This window comes from Molossus molossus, unplaced genomic scaffold, assembly GCF_014108415.1.
Source record: "Molossus molossus isolate mMolMol1 unplaced genomic scaffold, mMolMol1.p scaffold_m16_p_20, whole genome shotgun sequence".
Classification (NCBI taxonomy): Eukaryota; Metazoa; Chordata; class Mammalia; order Chiroptera; family Molossidae; genus Molossus; species Molossus molossus.
In genome coordinates this window covers 40,181,180-40,207,998 of record NW_023425356.1, presented here as the reverse complement: position 1 = coordinate 40,207,998, position 26,819 = coordinate 40,181,180, and the positions used below count along the sequence as shown (strand labels likewise).

General features: G+C 35.6%; 1 protein-coding gene across 4 annotated transcripts in view; it reads left to right on the top strand.

The window, feature by feature from the left end:
* ODR4 (odr-4 GPCR localization factor homolog) overlaps positions 1 to 26,578 on the top strand; it is a 37,373-nt gene extending 10,795 nt beyond the window's left edge. For 3 of the 4 annotated variants that reach the window (XM_036273343.1, XM_036273341.1, XM_036273340.1), the window contains 10 exons: positions 2,419 to 2,525; positions 3,927 to 3,963; positions 4,725 to 4,865; positions 5,614 to 5,709; positions 6,526 to 6,594; positions 12,045 to 12,173; positions 12,860 to 12,950; positions 15,533 to 15,718; positions 23,013 to 23,123; positions 24,559 to 24,892. In XM_036273343.1, the coding sequence (XP_036129236.1) occupies positions 2,419 to 2,525; positions 3,927 to 3,963; positions 4,725 to 4,865; positions 5,614 to 5,709; positions 6,526 to 6,594; positions 12,045 to 12,173; positions 12,860 to 12,950; positions 15,533 to 15,718; positions 23,013 to 23,123; positions 24,559 to 24,626 (1,035 nt within the window). In that variant the 3' untranslated portion in view covers positions 24,627 to 24,892. Of the gene's footprint in view, positions 1 to 2,418; positions 2,526 to 3,926; positions 3,964 to 4,724; positions 4,866 to 5,613; positions 5,710 to 6,525; positions 6,595 to 12,044; positions 12,174 to 12,859; positions 12,951 to 15,532; positions 15,719 to 23,012; positions 23,124 to 24,558; positions 24,893 to 24,913 lie in introns of those variants that run through there. The other variant, XR_004960956.1, reaches the window with a different exon arrangement.
* Positions 26,579 to 26,819: the final 241 nt, after the last annotated feature.

The window sequence follows — 26,819 nt, the reverse complement described above, 5'->3', positions numbered from 1 at the left end:
TGCTAGACCTTTCATTTAGTTTCAAGTGATTGCTATAATGTGAAATGAACAGATTTTGCAAGTCTTTGCCTGTTCAGTTCTCTCAGTATCCTGAAAGTAAAATATAAAGTAATAGTAATCAGGTACTTATTTTTCATTCCTGGACAGAGTATCTGCCGTGAGTCTCCTGCCTTGTTCTAGTCCTACATCCGTGAACTGGGTAATGTGGTGTAGATGCAAACATGTAGGTTCATAGGTCATTTCCCCTTAAAACCTAAAGCACGCTCTGCAGCCAGCTTTCATCTCTCTTTTACTCAAGATCCAAATGAGCCTTTAAACGTTATTTACCACCCCAAGAGAGGAGACCCCACCATCTTGAGAGTGTAAAAATCCACCCCGGCTTATGTGGTGCAATGGTTACAGCATTGGCCCTCCACCGAAGGGTTGATATTTGGCTCGATTCCCAGTCAAGGGCATGTGCCTGGGTCGCAGGTTCTATCCCCAACCCTGGTTGGGGCGTGTGCGGGAGGCAGCTGCACACATTGATGTTTTTCTTTCTCTTTCTCTGTCTCTCTCTCTCTCCCTCCCTCCCTCCCTCCCTCCTCCTCTCCCTCTCCACCCCTTCCACTCTATCTAAAAATCAATGGAAAGAATATCCTGAGGTGAGGATTAACAACAAAAGAAGTGCAAAACCCACAGAATCCCACAAAACTTTTTCTAATAAAAAAGTGTGCAGCTAAGAATTCCAGATGCTATAGATTCTTCTAGTTTTATAACCTTCATATCAAATGCCCTCAAACCTTTGATATTTGTTCCTAAGAGAGGAAGGGAAGTTATTCAACCTTCTGCCATCTTTTGCCTTTTAAATACATGTATATTTCACACTCATTCTCATTAGCATTTTAGAATACAATCTACATCTTTATGTATTTAATAACATTGTTTGTGCATCCTGTTGTGGTTGGTGCAGGATTGAATGGGGTGGATATGGGCTCAGTGACAGATACAGTCAGGTCCTAGGAATCTTTCTTCCAAAGAAGCATGAGACTTGAGAAATGCTGTATTTCAGAAATTATTGAGTTTAAATTTATCTAACTTTGCTTTCATTGGCCAGCATTGAGAGAAACTATAAGAAAGAACTTTGTAAAATTTGCCAGTATCTCCCATAAGGTCATTGTTAAGAACTTTGTTATATCACGTTAATATTGTCTTTGAAGAAATTTCTTTTGATGTCATGATGAAGAAGGTTGTGCCTTTTCTAATCAGTTGTTATCAGCTTTATGGCCCACATGAATTAGGTAGCAGATTAGGTTTCTCTGTGCATATTATAAGAAAGCTTACAGCCAAATTTATGACTCCTCTCCCCGTATCAAGTATGCGCTTTTATAATTCTTAATTCTAACATAAGTATATGTCGCTATTTCTTATTTTTTTTCACTTTTTATTTATGTTACTACTATATTTTATGTGTTCTTATATATTGTCTTAATGCCCTGGCTGGTCTGGCTCAGCAGTTAGAGCGTTGGCCTGCAGACCAGAGAGTCCCAGGCTCAGTTCCCACTAAGGGCACATACCTCAGTTGCGGTTTGTCCTTGGCCCTGTTGGGGTCATGTGGGTGGCAACCAGTTGATGTGTCTCTCTCACATCGATGTTTTTCTCTTTTCCCCCCTACCTCCCAATCTAACTGAAGATAAATGCAAAAATGTCCTGTGTGAGGATAAAATATATATATATATATATATTTACACACACACACACACACACACATAGTCTTAAATCTTTGGTGACATTTAAATAAGAAATGCCAAATGGGTGACATGCTCATTTTTACAGTTTAAAAATAACTTGTCATTTCTCACTCTAATTAAAATAAAACCTTTATTCTGTATTTCACTGAAATGTTAGTTGCCAAAAATTAATTGTTCATGTCTGGTTGATTCTTAATACAATGGATTATATTTTTCTATTTAATAACCAATTGTTATGTAAATAGACCCAAATGGTTAATAATCAGTTTCTCGCCCTGGTCGGTTTGGCTCAGCGGTTAGAGCGTCGGCCTGCGGTCCTGAGAGACCTGGGTTCGGTTCCCGCTAAGGGCACGTACCTCGGTTGCAGTTTGTCCCTGGCCCTGGTCGGTTGTGTGGGTGGCAGCCACTCGATGTGTCCCTTTCACATCGATGTTTCTCTCTCTCTCTCTCTTCCTCTCTCTCCCTCCCACTCTACCTGAACAAAAAATGGAAAAATGTCCTCGGGTGAGGATAAAAAAAAAAAAAAAAATTTAATAATCAGTTTCTCTCTTTCTTTGGAAGAAAAACAATTTAATGGTAGAATCATGGAATTTTAAAGATAGATGGTGTCTTAGGGCCATTATAGTTATTTTTTTCTACACTCACTTCTTTAATTTTGCATTCAATTGGTATGTGTTTTCCTCTCTTTCAGCTAGTATTTGCCATGGAAAAATCTATGAATAAAAAGAGACTATGGAATTTCACAGAGGGGGAAGTCTCAGATCGAGTGACACTTCACGTGTGCTCTTCTACAAAGAAGTATCTTTTAATTATGTGTTTATGTTTTTAAAGTATATGATGGCAAAATAATATCCTTGCAAGTTTCTCCCCCAAACATTTATTTAAATTGTTATTTAAAAATAGGCATAGTTTGTGAGTTTTTCTGTAAATAACACATAATTAGGACTGCTAATAATAGTAATAGTGGTTGTTTATTATGTCTCAGGTTTGCAAAGAGTTTGACAGAGGTAGGCTAGGACTGGGGACTGGGGACGGGGAACTGTGTACCAGCTATCTGCCCTGTATGCTGAAGCACAGCAGGTCCCCTGCAGAGAGGTAGATACCCAACTGACAGCTTAGGTGAAGTAATGCTTTTATTATGTTAAATTGCACCTCCATTTGCTATTGATAAAATGTTCAAAGCACAGGTGCACTGAGCTGGACAATTAGGACATCCAAGAAATTCTTATATGCCCAGCCAGTGTGGCTCAGTTTGTTGAGTGTTGTCTCATGCATGAAGAGGTCCCGGTTCAATTCCCAGTCATTGCACATGCCCAGGTTGCGGCTTGATCCTAGTAGTGGGTGTCCAGGAGGCAGCTGATTGATGTTTCTATCTTTGTCCCTCTCTAAAATATCAGTTTAAAAAAATAAATTTTTATGTCTTTAGCCAAGGTCATAGGACACTAAAATCCTGTTTTAGGGCTTCCTTAGTTTTCTCCTCTACAGTCGGCCCTCGTTTATCACGGTTAATCAGTTCCAGACTCTACCGTGATAAATCAGTTTCCGCGAAGAAAGATTCTTTCTTTATACAGTCATCCCTCGCGGTAGAGTGAAGCGGCGAGTCGAGCGCGAGGTGGCGAGGAGGACTGCACATCTTGCCAGGGCGAGGGTGCCTCCCAAGCAAGAGACAGCCTCGCGAAAGGAGGGAAGCGATGGAAGGGCCCCGGTGTGTCCGGGTTTGAAAAAGACAATTCAGAAAATGATCATTCCTGCAGAAGCTTGGCTTTTAACTTCTTTGGATATTTAACTAGATAGTTTTATATACAGGCCCCTTGACCCAATAAAGATTCTCAGGCTTGACTCCATCCAAAACAGCACAACTATTTGTATTACAGGGTGTGTATTTGAGGAAAATTTTGCAAGTGTTTTTATTCTATTCATTGTGATTAGCAGAATTTCCTATAGCAGGTAAGGGATAGGAAATAGTTTAAAGCGCAACTATAGTCCTAGCAATTTATATATGCATGTGTGTGTGTATTTGTACAAACATATGTACACATAAATATGTATATATATCATTAAGTGTATAAAGTTGGTATGATTTTGTAAAAACTCATGGATGCTTACACTTTATTTTGTTTTTATCTTTGATGGTTTATTTTCTTTTAATTAACAAGCATTACTTCTTTTTTGGGTCAGTTCTATCCTTAATTAGTAAAGAATAGTTTGTCGAACTTATGATATCCACGATCCAAAGGTAAGAGAAACTGCTCTTTAAAGGTTTTTCTGTGTTGCAGACTGTTTTAAAAATAAAATTCAATTCTTTATTTAGTTTTAATAATTGTCAATGCTAACCTCTACTATTGATGACCACAACCACCTATAGTTTTTTTATTTTGAAATATTTCATTACAGACAAGGAAAGTTTGTTTATTTTTAATTGTTAACATATTATTATTAAGATCCCCCTGTCTTGTTTATATGTCTAATATTACATTTGAGTGGCTGGTAGTAAAAGTAAGTGGACTTTTGGTAGCTGTAATGCCTAGTAAGGAAGCTGTTGTACACAGCAGAATCCATAGTAACATTTTACTAAGGTGTTTCAAGGCAATGTGAAAAAGTCACTCGGCAGAATTCTGTTAGCTAGGATGGGACAGAAAGGAGAACATCTGGCACCTAGTCAGTCACTCAGTGATTGCTTGCTTCACATCAGAAGCTTCAGAATTGACATTGTTGAAGCTACAGATGAGAACTGGAGGCCCAGAGGACTTGTCAGAATTCTAAATGTGGACTCTTTGATCTGGGAGTTGCCAAGTGCAGTATTCTGAAGATTACTAAATTAAATGAATGCTTTGTTTTTATTTGGTTCTAACCTATTGCCCTTTGATGAAAGAATTTGGCCAAATATATTAGTTATCTGGCCAAATATATTAGTTATCAGGTTGTGTAAGTTATTAGATTGTACATATTATGACCAAACTCACATTTTATGTTTTTCCCCCTTCTTCACTGCTAAAGAGTTCAGCGAAACCAGCAGATTGGAAGTATCAAAATGGACTATCAACTTCCTGGCTTTCTTTAGAGTGTACAGTTCATATTAATATTCACATCCCGCTGTCTACTACTTCTGTCAGCTATACTCTGGAGAAAAATGCAAAGGTATCTGGTTAAATGAATTTTCCGTAGTGATTGCTGAATAGATAATCTGCTCTTATTCTGGTTGTCTGCCATTCATTTTATGATTCTCAAAAACTGCTAATTATAATGATATTGTTAGGGCTAACTAATTTATTGCCCCAGATTACAAATTTAAAGGTAGAACAATGTCATAATACTAATATATTTAGCATAATAGGTACTCCATAAATATTTTTAATTAACATAATTATGTACATTGTAAAACATAGTTATGTAAGAAGATACACTGTTTGGTCTTTTTGCTATCTTTTGGTCTTTAGTTTTTTTTCCCTTTTTCAGTCCCTTTTAGAAATTTTTATATCATTCTTTTGTTCATGTCTCATTTCTTTTCTGTTAAAGGAGGCAAATGGAGGTTGCTTATTTTTCCTCTGTATTACTGCTTCATATGTTTGAGGCTCTTTTCTCTTTTCTCACATTTTTTAAAGATAATGGGAATAACTGAGTTTATTTGACTGTGGTCATGTAGTTATTAAGCCTCCTAAGTCTGTTATATGTATAGTGGTTTGGGATAAAGATCAGAAAAACTATTATTAAATATGAATAAGGTGGCAAAATTTGACATATACTTTTTTGTTGTTTATGAGACCGAGTTTAAATACCATAGTATGATTTTTCCTACTTCAGAGTATTAGTTGGGGAAAGTCCACACTAGAAGTTTATTTGAAATGGTATCGTATCTGAAAGATATCCATGTTGTGTTTCTTATAAGAATGGACTTGCACGCTGGGCCAAGCAAATAGAAAATGGTGTGTATTTGATTAATGGACAAGTTAGAGCTGAAGATTGTGATCTACTAGAAGGACAGGTGAGTTAAAAGAAAATAAGTTAAAATCTTTCTTGTGAAATTATTTGTGTTGAGGAAAAATAAAAGATGATTTATCCTTAGTTCTTTAGTCCTTTCGTGTATGAAAACAATTTTCATCTACTTTTTATTTGTAAGGTCTTTTAATGTAAAGGGAAAACTGTAATTGGAAAATTAAAGAATTAAAAACTGGTAATAAATAAATAAAGTCAAGAGCAGATGTTTTTCTTAGAAATGATGGGAGATTATTTCTGAAATAATCAGAATCCTGCTCTGGTAGCAGTTTGAAGACTGTTTCACCATTTTAAAGAGGGGTCTTCATGGGCTTCTAAAATAGCTTTGATCTGAAGAGAAGCTTTGGTGATCTCTCCTTTCAGAACAGGAGTCAGCTAAGTGCATAAAAAACCAAATGGTAAATGTTTTGGACTTTGAGGGACCATTTGATCTCTGTCGTAACTATTCAGTTCTGATGTTATAGCATGAAAGCAGCCACAACAATATGTAAATGAATGATCATGGTGTGTTCCAATAAAACTTTATTTATAAAGACTGGTGGTAGTCTGGATTTGACCTATAGACCATAGTTTGCCAGTCCTAGCTTTAGAGGAATAAAAGTAGGCAATTAATAGTTTTTATCAGTATACATTGATTGCTGTAGAATACACGAAGCAATATGTCTATGTAAAAAGCTAAAATAAAACAAATAAGACTTTTTTCCTCTAAATTACTTAGTAGGTGTAGGATAGTTCCTAAATTGTCTTTTATGTTCCACTCTGATCTCAATAACCTAGTTTTTAACTTTTTTTTTTTTTTTTTCAGAAAAAATCTTCTAAAGGAAGTACTCAAGCAGTTAGTCAGTCTTTTGATGTCAGAGTATTAACCCAGTTGGTAAATATTTTAAAATCCTACTTATCTAAAATATGTCATTTCTAAAAATAACCTTAATGAAATTGTTTCTGTTAACTATGTTTATAATTAGAGAGTCAAAGAATTTTTGAGATATAAGATACTATGAAATATGTCCAGTTCTAGAAAAGTTACTCCCAAGAAACATTTTAATAAAACCTATTCAAGTCTTTTGGCCCAAAACCATTAAATATAAATACACACATGCATGCACACACACACGTGTGTATGCGTTAATGTTAATATTTTGGATTGTATGTCTTATGAGCATAGTAATACTTTTTTTTTTTTTATTCTCACCCGAGGACATTTTTGCATTTATCTTCAGATAGAGTGCGAGGGAGAAGGGGGAAGAGAGAGACAGATCGGGTGACTGCCACCCACTAGACCCCAACTGGAGCCTAGGACAAACTGCAACCGAGGTTCGTGCCCTTAGTGGGAACCGAACCCGGGACTCTACTGTCCACAGGCTGACGCTCTAACCGCTGAGCCAAACCGGCCAGGGCCACAGTTATAATTCTTAACAACTTAAAAGTAAAAGATGTGTACACTGATACATCAAGAATTGAAATCAACTTAATTTGAAGTTGATTTATACCTCCTTTCAGTTGATAAAAAGCACATGTTATTAACAATTTATATATATATATATTTTTTAATCCTCACCTGAGGATATTTTTCTAATTATCCTCAGAAAGAGTGGGAGGGAGGGAGAGGGAGAGAAAGAAACATCAGTGTGAGAGAGATGCATCCACTGGTTGCCTCCCACACCACCCCAGCCAGGGCAGGGATGAATCACAGCTGAGGTATATTCCCTTGACCAGAATCGAACCCGCAACTCGGTCTGCAGGCCGACGTTCTTATTGCTTAGCCAAACTGGCCAGGGAAGCAATATTTATATTTTTATATGGTTGTTTTAAGTTACATATCTTTTCAGAAATTGAAAGTTGGGTATCTTGAAGAATAAGAAGTTAGAGCCACTGATTATTCCTAAAAGCTTGCATGCTTTTGATTTTAATCCTGCTTGAAATTTTCCTTGAAAACAGACTGAGTATAAAGTATACTCATATTTTTTAAAAGTTTTAATTTCAGCCCCGGCCGGTTTGGCTCAGTGGTTAGAGCTTCGGCCCGTGGACTGGAGAGTCCCGGGTTCGGTTCCCGCTGAGGGCATGTACCTCCGTTGCAGTTTGCCCTGGCTCCGGTTGGGGTTGTGTGGGTGGCAGCCAGTTGATGTGTCAGTGATGTTGCTCTCTCTCTTCCCCGCCTCGCCCTCCCGCTCTATCTGAAAATAAATGCAAAAAATGTTCTTGGGCGAGGATTAAAAAAAAAAGTTTTAATTTCATATCATACTGCATATGTTGAAACAAATATTACTAGGACTTGTATATTTTTTAATATAGTAATAAAGACATGTAACTTAAAACAACCACATAAAAATATAAATATTGCTTCCCTGGACAGTTTGTCTCAGCAATAAGAACGTCGGCCTGCGGACCAATGAGTTGCGGGTTCAATTCTGGTCAAGGGAATGTACCTCAGTTGTGAATATAATAGACTTATGAGGATGTTTTAATTTTTTCTTGTCATTATCTGTGTTTAGCAATAGAGCATTACTAAATTGTTGTCATTGGATTTATGCCACTCAACACGAGTTCTTAATCTCTTCTCAATACTTGAAAAGTATGTTAATCTTTTGTTTTTCTCCTTTTGATTTTAGAAGTGTCCTTTAAAGCTATTCTTTTACCTAAATGCCTTTTACTGGTTATGCTTATGTGACCTCTTGACTTACCCAACAATTCAGTTAAAATTAATTAGTGATAGAATTGCAGTTGGGAGATGTGTAGAGTGGACATATGGAAAGAAGAGTGCAAGATGATATAATAAATTATTACAAGAGACAATTTATTGTTATGATATTTAATATTATATAGGATAGTATATTTTATCAATCATTCCATTGGTCAGCCAGCTGGAAACTAAAACAATCAACATATAGTGAGTAGTAAGTAAGGACTTAATGTCACTTTCCTCCCACTCAGCCTCCATCAAGTCTTGTTGATTCTTTCATTGCAGTGTTAAGCTTATCTTTTACTTTTGTTACAGTCAGTCCCACTCCCATTAGTCTTATAACATTTAATTTTTTTAAATGTTTTTTATTGATTTTAGAGAGAGGAGAAAGGAGAGAAAGAGAGAAAACGATGTGAGAGAGAAACATCCATTGGTTGCCTCCTGTACATACACACCGTGATAAGGGATTGGGCCTGCAATCTGGGTATTTGCCCTGACCACGAATCAAACTAGCATCCTTTAGGTTCATGGGACGGCACTCAGCCAACTGAGCCACACTGGCCAGGGCTCAAGTAACTTAAATGGTCTCTCTCCATCTATTCATTCTTGTCAAAAGTGATTATTTCTCTGAAGATCTTGATATCTTTTTTTTGTATATATATTTGGCATATCTTTTATATTTCTAATCTGTCGTGTACATAACTTCAGATTATCCTTTCTGAATCATAATTAACATTGATTCAGCTGTTCATTTACTTATTTGGTTTTTTTCTGGAAATATTCATTAAGTGTATATAAGGGTCAGATGCTGATTGTGTTGTTCTCCTTGCTTAAAATTCCTTAAGTGCTCTTTATTGACTAGTTAAAAAATCTAATCGAAGGCTCTAGCCTTAGCATGTCTTTTTATTATTTTCTAGGAAATTCTCTCTATGCCTTCAAAACCCTGTGTGTTTCCCGAGCCATGTGTCTGGCCAGTGCCATCTTTTCTCTATCATCCGGTCTGTTAGGATCATATCTGGACTGAGATCCAGCCCGAATGCTGCCACTTCTGTGGGGTTTCATTTGGTTACTGTAACCAGAGGGATCTTTCTTTTTCCAAAATATCATATAAATATCACAGAAGTTCCTCCGCTTATGAACAAGTTAGGGTCCCAAAGCCTTTTTGTAAGCTAGTTTGTTCCTAATTCCAAAGAAACCGAGAGGAGTTGACATTTGTAGAACTCAGATACATTTCCACCCAAAAGGAGTGAGCCAATCCTTATATCTTTTATAAACTTTTTCTTTATGAGTGTGTGTGTGTAGTCTTTTATGCATGGTCTCATTCATTTTGAAAAACAATGCTTTAATTTATACATATATAGCTTATATGTTATAAATGTGTTACATAATACAAAATATATATTAAAATTAGATATTAGGTATGTAAATAGGGCATTATTTTCCAAAATAGAATAGTTTCATCTACAGTAAGGTTCTGTGTAGTGGATGAGGGAAGCCCATTAATCCTCCTCCACCCCCACCTTGGGGATGTATCAATGGTCTCTACAAGTGTCACAGGAAACTTATTCCAGATATAGTATCAGCATTGTCACCTTGCTGCTTGGTTTATTGATAGACATTTTTTTAATGGACCTGGAACCTTTTGACTGTTTGGTCTGTGAAAATTTTTGACCAACAAGACCTTTTTTTACTCTGCTTAAGTTTAAATGCTTAAAACAAAACAAAATAAAAAAAAACTAGCCTTTGCCTGAATTACGTTAGGCATTGATTTTTTTTTTTTTTGGTGGTATGCGCCCCTAGCGGGAACCGAACCCCAGACTCTGGTTCGCAGGCTGACGCTCAACCGCTGAGCCAAACTGGCCAGGGTGCCATTGATTTTTTCTTTTTTTAATTTTTGGTGGTGTTTGTTTTGTTTCTTTCCTTTTTTTTTTTTTTTTTATCCTCACTTGAGGACATCTTTCCATTTTTTGTACAGATAGAGTGGGAGGGAGAGAGAGGAAGGGAGAGAGAGAAACATCGACATGAAGGGACACATCGAGTGGCTGCCACCCGCACGACCAACCAGGGCCGGGGACAAACTGCAACCGTAGTACGTGCCCCTAGCGGGAACCGAACCTGGGTCTCTCCGGACTGCAGGCCGACGCTCTAACCACTGAGCCAAACTGGCCAGGGCTCTTTTTTTATTTTAAGTTTATTTATTTATTTGAGAGAGAGAGAGAGAGATAGAAAACCATTGGTTTGTTGTTCAACTTATTTGTGCATTGATTGATTGATTGATTCTTGTATGTGCCCTGACCTGGGGTGGAACCTGCAACCTTGGCATATCAAGGTGATACTCTAACCGACTGAGCTACCTGGCCAGGCCTGTAACTGGTAACTCTCAATGCTCTTCAGTAGCTACATGTTAAGTTGTTTGATTTCTTCATCGGTTTTCCTCATCACTTCCTGATGTTTCTTGATTGCACACACACAGTTAGCACTGTTCACAAGTTGTGTCATTCATTTGTTTTTGTTTTTCAGAATTGACCTTATTGTTGAATGATTTATTCCAGGTGTACTTAGAACATATTTTTTCTGTCCATTTTTAGGGTTTAAAAAAAATCATTTTTATTTCCATTGTGATTTCTATGGGCCTCTCGTAGTATTGTCAGTATGCCAGCGCTCTCCTGTTCGGCACTTACTAAAATGATAAGGTTAAACATGTCTGAAACATCGGGAACCCAGCACGAACTAATGCTCTAGAATAAAGAAGAACGGGATAGTGAGATGACAGTAACTGCTTATAACCGTTGATATCTTTTCTGGTGGCAGGCAGAGCTGACTTGCTATTTTTTTGCTGTGGAGCATATAGCATTACTTCAGTCTATGAAAGTTATGAGTTAAAAACATATAAATAAATGAGTGTCTATATATTGCTTATAATTTTACCATATTTATCACAACCTCTTAAGTATTCTATTTATTTTTGTGCAAATCTTACATTGCATGCCATATCACTCCTATTAGATCATGTTTTCTTTATACATCTTTTCATTAGAATAATACTTATGTGAATAATCTGTTAATATATATTTTAGGGAGTATAATGATTGAATATTGGTACTTTGGATGATTATGTCAGTAAGAAAAAAATTTAGATGTAGCTGTATTGAATTTCAGACTATATTCAAAATACTTAGGCCCTGGCCAGTTTGGCCCAGCAGTTAGAGCGTCGGCCTGAGGTCCAGAGAGACCAGGGTTTGGTTCCCGCTAAGGGCATGTACCTCTGTTGCAGTTTGTCCCCGGCCCTGGTTGGTCATGCAGGTGGCAGCCACTCAATGTGTCCCTTTCACCTCGATGTTTCTCTCTCTCTCTTCCACTCTCTCCATCCCACTGTATCTGAACAAAAAATGGAAAAATGTCCTTGGGTGAGGATAAAAAAATATATATATATATATTTGGTAAATAATATATAACTTATACGGAGAAATATGAAGGCCTTTTATAATGTGTGGAGAATATTTTCAAACACTTGGTTCAGTCAAAAATTTCTTCTTTATGAAATGGCTTCTATAATCTTTACATATTTTATATAGTTATTAATGTAGTTTGTGTAGTTAATATCACATTGGCTATTACAACTTAAAGTGATATTTGTCTTTCAGCTTCTGAATTCAGACCACAGATCCACAGCCACCGTCCAGATCTGCAGCGGCTCCGTAAACCTCAAGGGCGCTGTGAAATGCAGAGCTTATATTCACAGCAGCAAACCCAAGGTTAAAGACGCTGTGCAGGTACAGAGGGAGTAGCTGGTACATGAGACACAAGAGCGTGCTAACAGTAACTATGCAAAAACCCTCAAGGTTTATTTTTTTCAATCTTGGATGTCATAATTATTAATTTAATTTAAACTAATAAAGTCACAATCAGTTAGGCGCTACAATTATACCTTGTAATTAGTCACAGGATTTTCATACGTAGAATGTCTATTTTATACCTTTTTTAAAATGATGATTATACAAGTTTATTAAGTGCTCCATAATTGTGACTTATTAGTACATTGGAAATCATTTCTTCTAAGGGAAATTGAACTTTTTAAATAATGAGGAAAGTATCCACTGGAAGAATTATTAGGTAATGTTCTATCATCTATATAATTTAGAAATTTTAAAAAGGATAACTGGCACTTTGTCATAGTTATACATTTCCTGGTTCAGAACACTGACATTATTTGTTTAGATGTAAAATTTCATTTATTTTATTTCAATTTATTATTTAGACTAGATAGGCAAATTTGCTTTTAAATGTTAGTGTTGCTAATAAGCATGTTAAGTTGACATTTAAAAAGGAATGGTGTATCAGTTATTTTAATATATAGAGAAACCAGTTATGTGAGGGTTTTTTGTTAATAAAATAATGCAAATCTAAAGTAACAGATGTTATTTCTTATTATAATTTGTTTTGTCTTACTGTTGCATAGGCAGTGAAGAGAGATATATTGAATACAGTTGCTGATCGTTGTGAAATACTATTTGAAGATCTGCTTTTGAATGAAATCCCAGAAAAAAAAGTTATGAGTATAAAATTAAGTGCTTTTTCTTTGCATATGTCCAATTGATAGAATGCCAAGATATAATAGATATGTCGTCTTTTATAACTTCCTGTATCTGTCTTTTATAATAGTATGCCAACTTTTACTTTTTTTATTGAATGAAAAATTCTCAGTTGCACCAAAAAAGTTTGTGAATACCTTATAATAGTAAATCTGTCGATATTTAACAGTTTCTGGAAAGATTTAAAAAAAGAATTCTGCGTGAATTTCTGCCAGACTAGAAAACTGTTAACATTTTAAAGCTAATTTTTAAAATTAATATATATTGGGTTTTTGAGGAATTTATTCACTATCAAAAAATACATTAGTGTTGAATATTATATAATATATTCGTTAATAAGTATTAATTTGTGATATATATGCAGTTGCTACCTTATTCTTAACACATTTCTTGTACACTGTTTTATATACTTATCTATTATTCTAACAGACGTATTAGTTTCAAAAAATATCTGGGTCTTGGTGTCATAACCTGTTATAAATAGTCTATCTTTTGTAAATCAAACAATCTATACTGTTTTGTAACTGGCATTAAAAATAATTATTTTATTAAAAAGCAAAGTTATATTGGGTATGCTTTTATTTATTTATTTATTTGTTTGTTTGTTTTTTTGTTTATTTTTGTTATCCTTACCCGAGGATATTTTTTAATTGGTCTTTAAATAGAATGGAAGGGAAGGAGAGAGAGAGAAATCAATGTGAGAGAGACACATAGATTGGTTATCTCCCGCTCGACCCCGACCAGGGCCAGGGATTGAACCTGCAACCCAGGTACGTGCCCTTGTCCGAAAATCAAATCCAAGACCCTTCAGTCCTTGGGCCAGTTCTGTAACTGCTGAGCCAAACCGTCCAGGGGTAATTTAACTTTTTGATTTAAAAATTATAAGAGCTTTTTCCATTTTAATGAATAATTAAAATTCATCACAACCAGTTCTTTAACATATTATTTTATAGCAGACATATTTATATCTTTTGGGCAAAGCTAGAATGAATGCAGTTTGAAATAATTAAGTTTTGCATGCCAGTTACACATACGCATTATAACCATCATTAATAATTTTGAACTTATCCTGTTTCAAGAAACTGTAGCGCCAAATAAAATAATATATTTTTAATATCAGTGTGTGGACAATTCACGTGCTACTCTACAAATTGCAGTAATATAATTTTACAGATAGGTGGCAGTCTGGTCAAAGAGTAAAATTATTCTTCCAGTTCTCATATGAAAACAAGATAATAAGCAGAATATGGCTGGAACACATAATTTAAGTCATTGCATTTTCCCTGACAGACATCCTCCTCTTTTGATTGTAGTTATATAAAACTACCACTAGTATCTTGGCAAGGAAATAGGTTACTATTAAAGTGAGCCCTGCTTTTCTACTCGGTTTGTATATTGGTAGCTTTTAAATCATATCCATTGCTGAAAGAGGCCATTCGTTACATAAAATCTTGATCTTTGTTGATAGTTCATTAGAATCATGGTGTAGAACCAAAGAATACTTGTGTTTATATGGACCAGTGATGATGTTAGTTAGATTGGGGGAAATACATTTTACTTTGTGAGTATTCAAGAAGAGTGAAACATAGGTCTTCATTTTTTATTTAGATCCAGATTATTTTTTTTCCTAAAAATTATTTAATACTATTTGTGACAATAGGTAGCACTAGTTGTCGCCCCAGAAATATTAATTCTAGTTTAGAGCATTTAGTGTGTCTATTTATTAGATATTCATTAAGCATTTGCTCTGTTTAAGGCAGTGTGATAGATACAAATCAATGACCAGATTCCTCACCTCAAGATATAATCTGATTTGAAAGATAGAATGTGTATGCATTATTAATTACGCAGAACATATAATAAAGTCCCAAGAGTAACTAAGAACTTAGTCAAGATTAATGATCAGAATAATAAATATTAGTAATAAGAATGAGGCAAAGGGAAGATGAAAAGAACACAAGATGGAGTTGGTAGTGAGGTTAGTATATAAAACATATCCAAATGTCATACACATGCTTGATACGGGGGCTACTAGCATCTCATAGATGATGTGAGTGGTGAGATTATTTTGTACATACATGTATAAAAATGCATGTATCATGTTCTGTCCACTTGATGTAGATGAGCCACTAATTTGGCTCCAAACTTGCATGAAGAGGGGAAAACTGCTTATAAAATTTAGTCCTTGTAAAGTTAAACAAGAAAAATAACAATTCCTGAGACCAGGGACAAAACTCCTGGGTATTCTTTCATGGGACTGTGGATAATACAAGAATATATAATCAACAACATTCTCATATTGAAAGCAGTGGTAAGTTAATGTTTCATCAGAGTGTCATTTAGGTCCCCTGCAGAGGCCAGGGGTATTGAGGGACAGCAGGTTTCAGTAACAGCAATTTTGTGCCAGGTCAATTAAAAAATGAAAATAACTTTTAGGGTTTATTTCTATTGGTGTATGATGCTTTCATAGACATATAAAGTACCTATCACTGATACCAGTGACAGACCTATCTAAATATTGATAATGTTTCTTCTTTTAGATTCTGAAAAAGAGTTTCACATCCTTCCTCACCGAGTTTTTGTCCCCATTCCGGGATCCACAGTAATGTTATGTGATTATAAATTTGGCGATGAGTCAGCTGAAGAAATCAGAGACCATTTTATAGAGATGTTAGATCATAGGATTCAAACAGAAGATTTGGAAATTGCAGAGGAAATAAACACAGGTAATTCTATGATGTTATTTAAGAACCTGATTAGACTACTGCTAAGATTACCTATGAGACATCTAGTTTAAATATCACGTCTTTAGATTTCCTCAAAGCTGGTTCTGTTTTATACTTCCGAGGCACTTAAAAATGTATCTAGTGTCCACATATATAAACATGTGGTCAGTGTTTTCCTGGAAAATTGTCCTAGCATTCAGGTTTTCCTAAGCCTAGCAAGTAGACCTTCATTAAACAAGTACAGCCTTAAGTAGGTGGAAATATGTGGTTTTAAGGTATTATTTTGATTAATTATTTGGTTAAACATCATGTCACAAAGTTTTAAAAAATACTTTATTAAATGTCTTCTCCACACTATTTGCATTTATTTTCCTACCACCTTTATATAATCGGGATACTAAGCTAAAATAGGCAGGTCCAAAGATTAGATCAGAGTTTTTGTAGAGTGTAGATTTCCATACTATCGTAACTGTGACACGTTTTCTTCCCCTCGCTGCCGTTTCCACATTTGACCTTACCTTTTGGAAAGCTGTTTTTTGTTTTGCTTTGCTTTCCTTCATTTTTATTTTTGTTTTTGTTTCTAGTGAGAGCAGACTATGAAGACATGTCTATAAATAAATGTGAACATACATGTATGACAGACTTTCTGAAACGTTTAAAAATATGTGATAACTAATTATTTGCAAATATCAATGAATATTGAGTACATAGTCATTTATCAATCATGAAATTTCTGATATCATAGTAGAAAGTCTTTAGGTTACTTTTGAATATGGACATTTATGAAATTGAAATATAGCAACTTTTACATCCTTTTTCTAATTCTGATTTCTTAGTTGTTTATCTGTTTCTTAACTAATTCGCGCCCCTCACAAAAGTAGAGTGTTTGATTCAAAGTGCTCGTATTAATATGGTAAGTCAAGTAAATGTTTGTTTGGTGAATTCCGTGTCTGTCAGTGAAGTCTCAGGTTAGTTGGAGACCACCTGGTCTGTTGTTTAACTGCTCCAGGCTAGTATTCATCATGATGTGCAGTTTGTTTTAAAGGGGGGAGAAACTCACACTCCAGATCGTTCAGGACCTGATGTTATAGCAGCAGCTGTGTTTCAGTTGTTTGAAACTAAGATTTTTAAAGGTATAGCTCTAGCATACTGTATTTCCTAAATTGATAGAGATTTTGAAAGTAAACTGGTTAAAAAAAAACGTTTGTTACTTTTCAAAATATGTTTTCCCATGTTAGTGACTATGATATCTCTGCAAACCAAACTTAGAATCATGAGGGTGGAGATATTATTTTGTTTACTGCTTTCACTAATGCCTACCAATAATTCTTGACCCATTCTATTGTGGATAATCAAAGTGAATTTCATGTGTGATCATTAGAGTCGGCCTGGTCCCCCCTCCGTCTGATGATACTGACATCAGTTTTCCCTGCACATGGGTGTTTAGACTATTCTTCCTCACTCTGGATGCCAGTTTGTCTTCCTGTGATCTGTACTTTGTTCAGTAACATGGAGCAATAAAATTTGAGGGTAACTGTCATGTTCTAAATATTTTAAAGCCAGATACTCCCATATACCTTTAACTACTCTCTCTCTCTCTCTCTCTCTCTCTCTCCCCCTCTCTCCTTTTAACTATTCTCTTTATTATAGTTTTCAGGCCTCATTTTATCTTGCCACTTTGGTTGCCTTCCTCCAGATTAGGAATTTTTAACCTGTGGTACCCTTGGAGTCATAGATGGCTTTTGGGAGATCCATAAATCACTTGAAAGTAAATGTATAATTTTTCTGGGGAGGAGATCTATAGCTTTCAAAGGGTTAGTGATTTAAAACTGACTTCTTTAAATATACTCTGGTTTGCGGTTTTCGAAATATATTACCCTGAATTGAACCTGATACTCTAATAACAATATTAGCTATTTATATAGAACAAATAATTAAGACTTATTTTTAGCCTCAAGATAATATACTTCTTGTGTATTATCAAATTTAAATGTTATTCTCTGGTGGATTATTTTTATTATGTATATATATATATAGTAAAATATCCTGTTTCTCGGCTTTCCTTCAGTAAGCTTTAGCATCAGTATTATTTATGCCATGCTAAATATTAGCATTAACTGGTAACTATGAACTATTTTAAAATAATTTTTAAGCCCTGGCCAGTTTGGCTCAGCGGTTGGAGCGTCGGCCTGTGGTATAGAGAGACCCGGGTTCGGTTCCCGCTAAGGGCATGTACCTCGGTTGCAGTTTGTCCCCGGCCCTGGTTGGTCGTGCGGGTGGCAGCCACTCGATGTGTCCCTTCACATCGATGTTTCTCTCTCTCTCTCCCTCCCGCTCTATCTGAACAAAAAATGGAAAAATGTCCTCGGGTGAGGATAAAAAAAAAAAATAATAATAATAATAATTTTTAAAATCTTAGATTATATATAATATTAATCCATTTGTCTTTTTTGTGTTTTTATTTTAATAAGCTTTTAATATGAGCACTTAGCTGTATGTTTTGCACTGTATTTTACAATAATTTCCTGTCTATATTTATGCTGACAGTCAGGTACAGAAATGGATTAACTGAGTAGGGAAGTTTAATATTACAAGGACAAAGGAAACAGAAGAGCAATTTGGAAAGTTTAGGTGTGTATGCTTATGTACAGGGTGGCACAAAAGGTTTATAGTTCTGAGTATGTGAAACACAGTTTATTCTTGCATTATTATTTATTATTGTATTATTTTCATCCGAACAACCGTAAAGCTACTTTTGCCCCACCCTGTATATGCTGTATCAAACTAGTTTCTAGATGGTGTTATATATTTTTCTAGTATTGTATAATGTATTGAAAATACTTCTTCAGTACAGTAGATATGAATTGTTTAGGACTCTGTCCTGTTTATTAAACTTAAATAAATTTCAACTGAGTGATTGGTTACTATTTATTGATTGCCTATTATGCATTAGACATTAGAGTTCTAGAGATCAGATATATAGTTCTGACTCTCAAGAAGCTTATAATATAGTGGGAAATACAGGGAAATGGATTATTCCAGAACAAGATGATTCATTCTATAGTAGGGGAGTGAACAGAAAATTATCAGAACATGTATTTAGCACAGGCACTGTACCTGTGAGCCAGGGATTCACAGAAGTCTTCTCAGAGCAGGTAACATGAGCTCATTGTGAAGGATGAATACAGTAAAAGTAACTCCAGGCTTTTTAGGAAATAAACACTGGCATCAGTGGTACTGTGGCCAAGAATAGGACTTTTCTAGAGTTGTATTAGTTTTGCTTCATCAAATAAATGATTTAGTAATTAATGTATTTTTTTATTTTTCTTTATTGATTTTTAGAGAGAGAGGAAGGGAGAGGGAGAGATAGAAACATTAATTGATTGGCTGCCTCCTGCATGCCCCCACTGAGGATTTGGCCTATAACTTGGGCACGTGCCCTGACCAGGAAGCAAACCGGCAACCTCCTGGTGCATGGGTTGATGCTCAGCCACTGAGCCACACTGGCCGGGCAGTAATTAATGTATTTTTAATAATGAAATGACACATTCCCAAATTATGAAATAAGGTGAAAACATAAATGTTTTAATAGAAAAATTAAATACTTTTGCATAAACATCTTTACTGGTTTAGAATTAGATTAATTTATTCATTCACTTTTACTCAAAAATATTAGGTGCATAGTTTTACCAAGATAGTATTTTAGCTGAGTCCCAGTCTCCCACTTACAACCATATAACCTTAAACAGGTCCCCTCTGAACCCCAGATTCTCTTGTTGATATGAGAATTTAGTAACAATGTTAGGGAAAATGCTTTCTCAACAGAAAAAGATACATAAAGGCAGCATGATATTAACTAGCATTATTGTAAGGCTTTAAAGTCTCATGAACTATAATGAAAAACATTAATATTAAAGTATGAAAGTAATGTTTTATGGTGTGCATAGATTTTCCTAAATATTTTAAATTAGTCTTTTTATATAAAATAAACCATAAAAAGAGTTCAAATATTTAAATTCGAAAATTGAAGTCAATTACTATAGTTAGCATTAAACTTATTATAAATATCTGGCTTTATTTTCTAAGTATTCAGTGTTATTATTTGCTTGATTATTATTTAATTATTTCTATTATATAATATAGTTGCCAAGTAGTTGCTATGTTTAAAATACATATTTGTCAAGTAAATATCTTAAAATAACATACTTTTAAATGACTTAAGGGATGAAGAACAATTTGTATGTCAAAATGACTCACTTAAGGTGAGGGATAACTATGGCTTTAAATTTTCTTAAATGCATTAGTCATCTCCTAGTAGATATTAAAACTTAGTAATTCATATGTATATTATCCACAGCATCAGCTAAAATTTTGGAGACACACCTTTAAAGTCTGATGAAACTCATTTTACAAATTCCATCTTGATATCTGAACTGAAATTAATTTTTGCTGTTTGGTTATTAAAGAAAAAGTAATACTGAAAGTATATTTTTATCGCTAAATCACTGATTGCAACCTCATTAATCCAGGATTCAGAGATGAGGAAGGAAGATAACTAACCAAAGGATTTCGAGTCCTAACATTTTATTTTAAGCTTCTAAATAGTCCTGCCCACCTATCAATGGCTTGGAATGAAATGCAACATGTTGACAATTTAGCATGTATTCATAATGGCCCTTGTTTCCTCTTTTGTCAACAGTTGCTCAAGAAAGTTGTTTTCTTACATACTTTGTCCAGAGTTAAATTACATGGTTTTAAGGAATGGTTAAAGTCTAATTTCTTACTGAATCATATGTCACTTGCATTTGAATTTCAGATAGCATATTAAAGTAATGGTAAAATACAATAGTGTCTGAGATTTGACCTAAAAGCCTACAAGCCCACACCAAAAGTAAACACAAATAAATTATTATGACAAGGCCTTATTCATTCTTGAAAAATGCTCTGCTTCAGTAAAATTATCTTGAATTTGTATCAAATCACAGGATTCTGACACATTTAAAAATGGAAATAGCAGAGCAATGGAATGTCTTTTTTTTTTTTTTTTTTATCCTCACCAGAGGATATTTTTCCGTTTTTTGTACAGATAGAGTGGGAGGGAGAGGGAGGAAGGGAGAGGGAGAGAGAGAGAAACATCGATGTGAAGGGACACATCGAGTGGCTGCCACCCGCACGACCAACCAGGGCCGGGGACAAACTGCAACCGAAGTACGTGCCCTTAGCGGGAACCGAACCCGGGTCTCTCCGGACCGCAGGCCGACGCTCTAACCGCTGAGCCAAACTGGCCAGGGCGGAATGTCTTTTTTTTATAGAAGTAAATTATTTGTGCAGAAGACTTGACCTACTAGAACATGATCTTCACATATAACAATTAATATTGAATGTATAATATATCATGACAAATAAAACCATTTTTGTGCTCTTTATATACAAGTGCTCTAGTAAAAAAAAAAAAAAAAAAAAACTTCTCGAGCAAATAGGTATAATTTATGCTTTATCCAACATTTTTGTTTATTTGTTACCTGACATAAGGATATAGTAGCCCAAAGAAAAAGGTTTTTTTGTTATTGTTAATCCTCACCCAAGTATATTTTTCCATTGATTTTTAGATAGAGTGGAAGAGAGAGAGAGAGAGAGAGGGCGAGCGAGCGCGCAACATCGATGTAAGAGAGGCACACTGTTGGTTGCCTCCCACATTACTGGGGATTGAACCCGAAATCCAGATACAAGCCCTAGACCAGGAATCGAACCCACGACCCTTCAGTTCACAGGCTTATGCTCTTAACCTCTGAGCCAAACTGGCCAGGGTGAAAAAGTTTTTATCAGTGATATTTGCTGATAGAAAAGCCAAAGCTTATGTGTGTGTATGTGTTTTAACATGAATAAAATTGTACTATTCATTCAATTTCTTTTAATTGAATTTATTGGATGACACTGGTCAACAAACTTATATAGGTTTCAAGTGCACAATTCTGTGACTAATCATCTGTACCCTGTATCATGTGTTCAACACCCCAAGTCAAGTCTCCGTCCATCACCATTTATCTCCCCTATACCCTCCTCTACCTCCCTTCACCCTGCTTCCCGTTCAGTGTTTTGACCTATAGATAAAATTAGGGGGAATTTGAAGCCGGTAGGCTAATGCAGCCTAGAACTAAGGTATTATGCCCTGAGACAACAAGAAGCTGTAGAAATACAGGAGACTGAATAGTTCTAGAGACCGTCCATGATAAGAATTCGTTTGCCTTTGTGACTAATTTGATATTGTAGTAGGAAAAAAGAAAAATATTTTATGTATGTTTGTTTAAAGTACTTTAGCCATATGCTAAGAGGATATAAAAAAGAATGGGAGTTCCCTTGATTCTAATGAGGTAATTACCAAGGAATATTTTTTTAAATAACAGTAATCTTTTCTTCATGGGAAATTGATGAAAAGTAGGCATCTTTTTTTCTTTTAATCCATTTTGGTACCATAGGCATCTGTTTCAGTAAGTTTATGTGTCATCTTTGTGAGCCTGTGCTAGTATATTGGGATAAACAGGTGTTTATAAGGACTTTTGAAATCCATGCGATAGGCTATTTTACTTTGAATTTAAACCGTAGTATTTACTATCTCTCCTATGTCTCTTCTCTTCTTTGTAAATAAAAGGATCAACATGAAGTAGTGCTTTTCCAGCACAGCTCCCTAGATCCCCCAGAATGTCCTCCCTGCCACCCCCGAGAGGACGGGCCGCTCCGGGACCCTCCCTCCCTACTTGGCAGTCACCCTTCCTTCACCTGTTGTACATGGGGTTTTCTGTAGCTCCACTGGTCTGTGATCTCTAAGAGTGCTTTCAGTTCAAACACTCGGTGTTAAATAAATTCAAGGAGGCGGACCTTCAAAAATTATTGTCAGCATAATGAAATAGAAAGAAAACTTGTATCTGAATCCTTAGTCTGCTGCCCTTTACCCTCAAATATGCACTAACTTCCCAGGTTTTATATTCATTCCATCTGTAAATGAGATAATATGCTTGCCTTCCTTAACACTGAGTTTTTTAAAGGTCAAATTTATGATCATATTTTGCTTGTATATTTCAAATTTCAGATTAGATCAAGAGTCAGAAAACTTTTCTATATGGAGCCAAATAGTTACTATTTTACAGGCTTCGGGGAACACATACGGTCTGGCTCATGCAGTGCAAGCTTGGCCCATGGCTGCGGTTTGCTGATCCCATCTTTATTAATACCTAATTATCTGAAATTTTTAATTGCCAAAACCATAATAGGATTAATTATTATTATCCTCTTGCAGCTTTTATGAGTTCCTCTATGAATACTGAACCTTCATTGGACAACACAGATGATGAACAACCAAAAGAACCAATTAAAACTACAGTAGTATTGAAAATTCAGCAAAACATAGGTATTTTATTTATTTTACAATATTGAAAAGATGGTATTTTAGATTTGAGTTTTCTTGTTGCTTTAAAATTACTGTATTGTATTTTACTTAAAAGTGCTAGATTAAGCCAGTATTTATTGAGTATTGTGGAAAGTGCTAGGCCCTGGAGATAGATTTACAAGTGATGCATTATCTTAAGTGCCCTCAAATATTACACTTCCTATTCATCTTTTTGGTGTTTTTAGATTTTGGGAATCAATTAGTATTGTAGGGCCAGTATTTTCAAACTGGTGTTCCCAGAATTGCTATTGTAGATTTTGATATCTGTTCTATGAAAAAACAGTCAAATTTGAGTCTGAAAATTTATAATACACTTCAGTATTTTAAAGGCTCCATGATGGTGTGGCAGTCACTTTTACATTTTTCAGACCTACTGATCAAAGATCATGTACACTATTGTTTCATGGAAAGTATTAAGGTCTTTGGGAGCCAGAAGTTTTAGTTGTTTTTCTTGTCACTTACTTATTAGATAAACTTAAATTAATTATGTAAATTATTTGTGTGTGTGTGTTTCTGGGATTCTCTGGTTCATTTTTTTTTTTATCCTCACCTGAGGACATTTTTCCATTTTTTGTTCAGATAGAGTGGGAGGGAGAGAGAGGAAGAGAGAGAGAGAGAGAGAGAGAGAGAGAGAGAGAGAGAGAGAGAGAGAGAGAAACATCGATGTGAAAGGGGTGCATCGAGTGGCTGCCTCCCGCATGACCCTACCAGGGCCGGGGACAAGCTGCAACCGAGATATGTGCCCTTAGCGGGAACCTAACGTGGGTCTCAGGACCGCAGGCCGACGCTCTAACCACTGAGCCAAACCGGCCAGGGCTCTGGTTCATTTTATTTTGTTTTGCTTTTACTTAATAATCAGGTGAAAAATGAGTTGCCAACATAGAGTTACTAATTCTTAGATTTCGGAAGGGTGGAATCTGAGCTTCTGTAGTTTTCAATAGCTACGCAAATGAGTTTGCATTTTAATGATTGAGAACCACTGCACATTGGAGCTGTTCTTTGGTGTAAGCCAAGTAGCATGAGACAGCTGGAACGTCAGTATAAATCTATAGGACCCTTGAAAGGTATGGGTTAGTTTTTCTCTTAGATATGTGTGAGTGCACACATGTGTAAGAAAGACTACTTTTTGTTATTTAAGGTTTGGTGAAGGTGGTGAAATATGTGATTACCAGTCTAATCTTTGCAGTCTTTTTTTTTTTTCTTCCAACTTATTGCTATGTTTTCCTCTAAGATTTTGTCAGCTTTTAGGATGTGTTGACATGTGTGGGAATATGTATTTGTATTTGTGTGTGTGTTGTTGTTTAGTCCCATCAGTTACCTACGTTTAGGCTGGAATCCCTTAAGCCTTTCTTTTGCTCATTCTCTTTCCACTTGTTTTGTGTTTGTTTACTTTCAGGTATGATTACAGCATTTGCAGTTGCAGCCCTTGCTGCGGGTATCTCCTTTCACTACTTCAGTGACTAGGGTGAGGCCAGAGACCTTCCTGATCATCCAGAGCACCCCGACCAACAATTATGAATAATAGATGCAAACACGCCACCTGCATTTAAGACAATAGCATCTGGATCTGCTGCCAGACGCCTGTTAGGTGTGTTTCTGACAAAAACAAAATCACCAGCTGCCTTGTTTAGCCCTGCTTCTGTTGGCTCAGGCTTCCAAAAATAAACGTATTTATCTAGGTGGAAGCTGCATGTAACAAATCTTTATTATCTATTTTTTTAAATGTTCAAAATGATGGTTTATTTTCACAGATTTTAGTCCTTTTGATCTTGATCATATATTCATCAGGACATTAAAAATTTGAATAGTCAGGGTTGGCTGAATATCTTAGTGATAGAACAAAGAAGAAATTTCTACAAAGTGGGGCAACAATCTATTGGGTAAGTCGATACTGTAGGACCTTTCTAATGTATGCCCAGTATACATTTCAAAATACTGATCAAGTTCTGATCAAGGGGTAGGAAACCTTTCCATATTTGAATCAGTGAAGAGTGCCATAAATCATACTTTCTCTTATTTATATATCAAATTGTTTTACTATATTAAATAAGAGTTTTTCTTCCAGCAGTACATTAGACTAGGTACTGCAAGACACCTATATCCTGAATAAAAAGTTACCTTTGAATGTATTAATAGGCTAAAGAAAGAGGAGGTTTCCAAGAATCATACCTTTATTTTTCTTTCCCTAAAAAAATGAACACATTTTGAGTTGCAAATCATGAATACTGTGTTAAGTGTACACGTGGACTGGTGCTGTCAGATGGCAGAGACCTTACACAGTTTGCCTCAGACCGGAAACGAGGGGATTAGATTAATCTGAATCTGAGATGCTACCCTAGCCAGGACAGCTGCGGTGGCCCCGTTTGTAGTACCCTCTAACTCCTGGCAGCAACAGGTATAGGCCCGAGATTCTCATAGATTAAGGTGAAGCGATGTTATTTCATGACTAGACATCACCAGGCACACGTTGAAACTAGCTAGCATGAGAAAGTACAGAAAAGTATAGAAAAAAACAACTTTGGATTAAATTCTCCCAGGTCTCGTTACCAACATACTTGAAAGACAGAATCACAGGTAGATATGCAAAATAAAACAAACGGAACTGCTAGAAATGAGAAATATTACTTGAAATAAAAAACAAAAAACACCCTTTGACACGTTGAATATCATAGTAGTCTCAGCTAAAAAGACAGTGAATAAATTGGAAGCTACTATATCTAAAGACATGACACTATATGTAGTAGGATAAATGAGCTGCTGGAAGATACAAATACTAAGAGATATGGAGGGAAGAATTATGGAGACCAGAAGTCCCAGGGAGAGAGAATAGAGGCTGGCGGAGTGGCAATATTTGAAGAAAGAACAGTTCTCCACATTTATTGGAAAAATGTGAATTCATCAATTCAGGATGCACACTATATCCTAAGCATATATAGATAAAATTTATGCCTAAACCCAGTATAATGTAACTGCAAGATACCAAACACAAGATTTTCAAAGCAATCAGAGGAGGAAAAAGATCATGCAGGTGAGACAAATAGCAGGCTTCTTAATGGCAACGTACCCAAAAGATGGTAAAATAACGCCTTCAAAATTCTGAGACAAACTAAACTTAGAACATGTACCAAGCAAGACTGAAAGAAAGACATAGATGAAAAACAGATTTTACCATCAACAGGCCTCTATTAAAGAGGCTGCAAAAGTATGATCTTCAGGAGGAAATGGATTCTAAAAGGATGATCTGAAATCGAAGAACTAGTGAGCAAATAAAATGGTAAACATATGTAAATCAGGTGTTGTTTATAGAAAACAATTGTAATGAAAGAAGTCTTTGTAAGAATAAACAAATGTAAAACTAAATAAACTTTATGCAATATTAATGTGTGCTTTTAAAATAGGATATAATTGAAAAACTGGACCATGGCTTTTTTTTTTTTTTAATCCTCACACAAGGACATTTTTCCATCTTTATTCAGATAGAGTGGGAAGAGGAGAGAGAGAGAGAGAAACATGGATGTGAGAGGGACACATCGACTGGTTGCTTCCCACATTACCCCAACCAGGGCCAGGGACGAACTGCAACCAAGGTGCGTGCCCTTGACTGGAATTGAACCCGCAACTCATCAATCTGTGGGCCAACACTCTATCCTCTGAGCC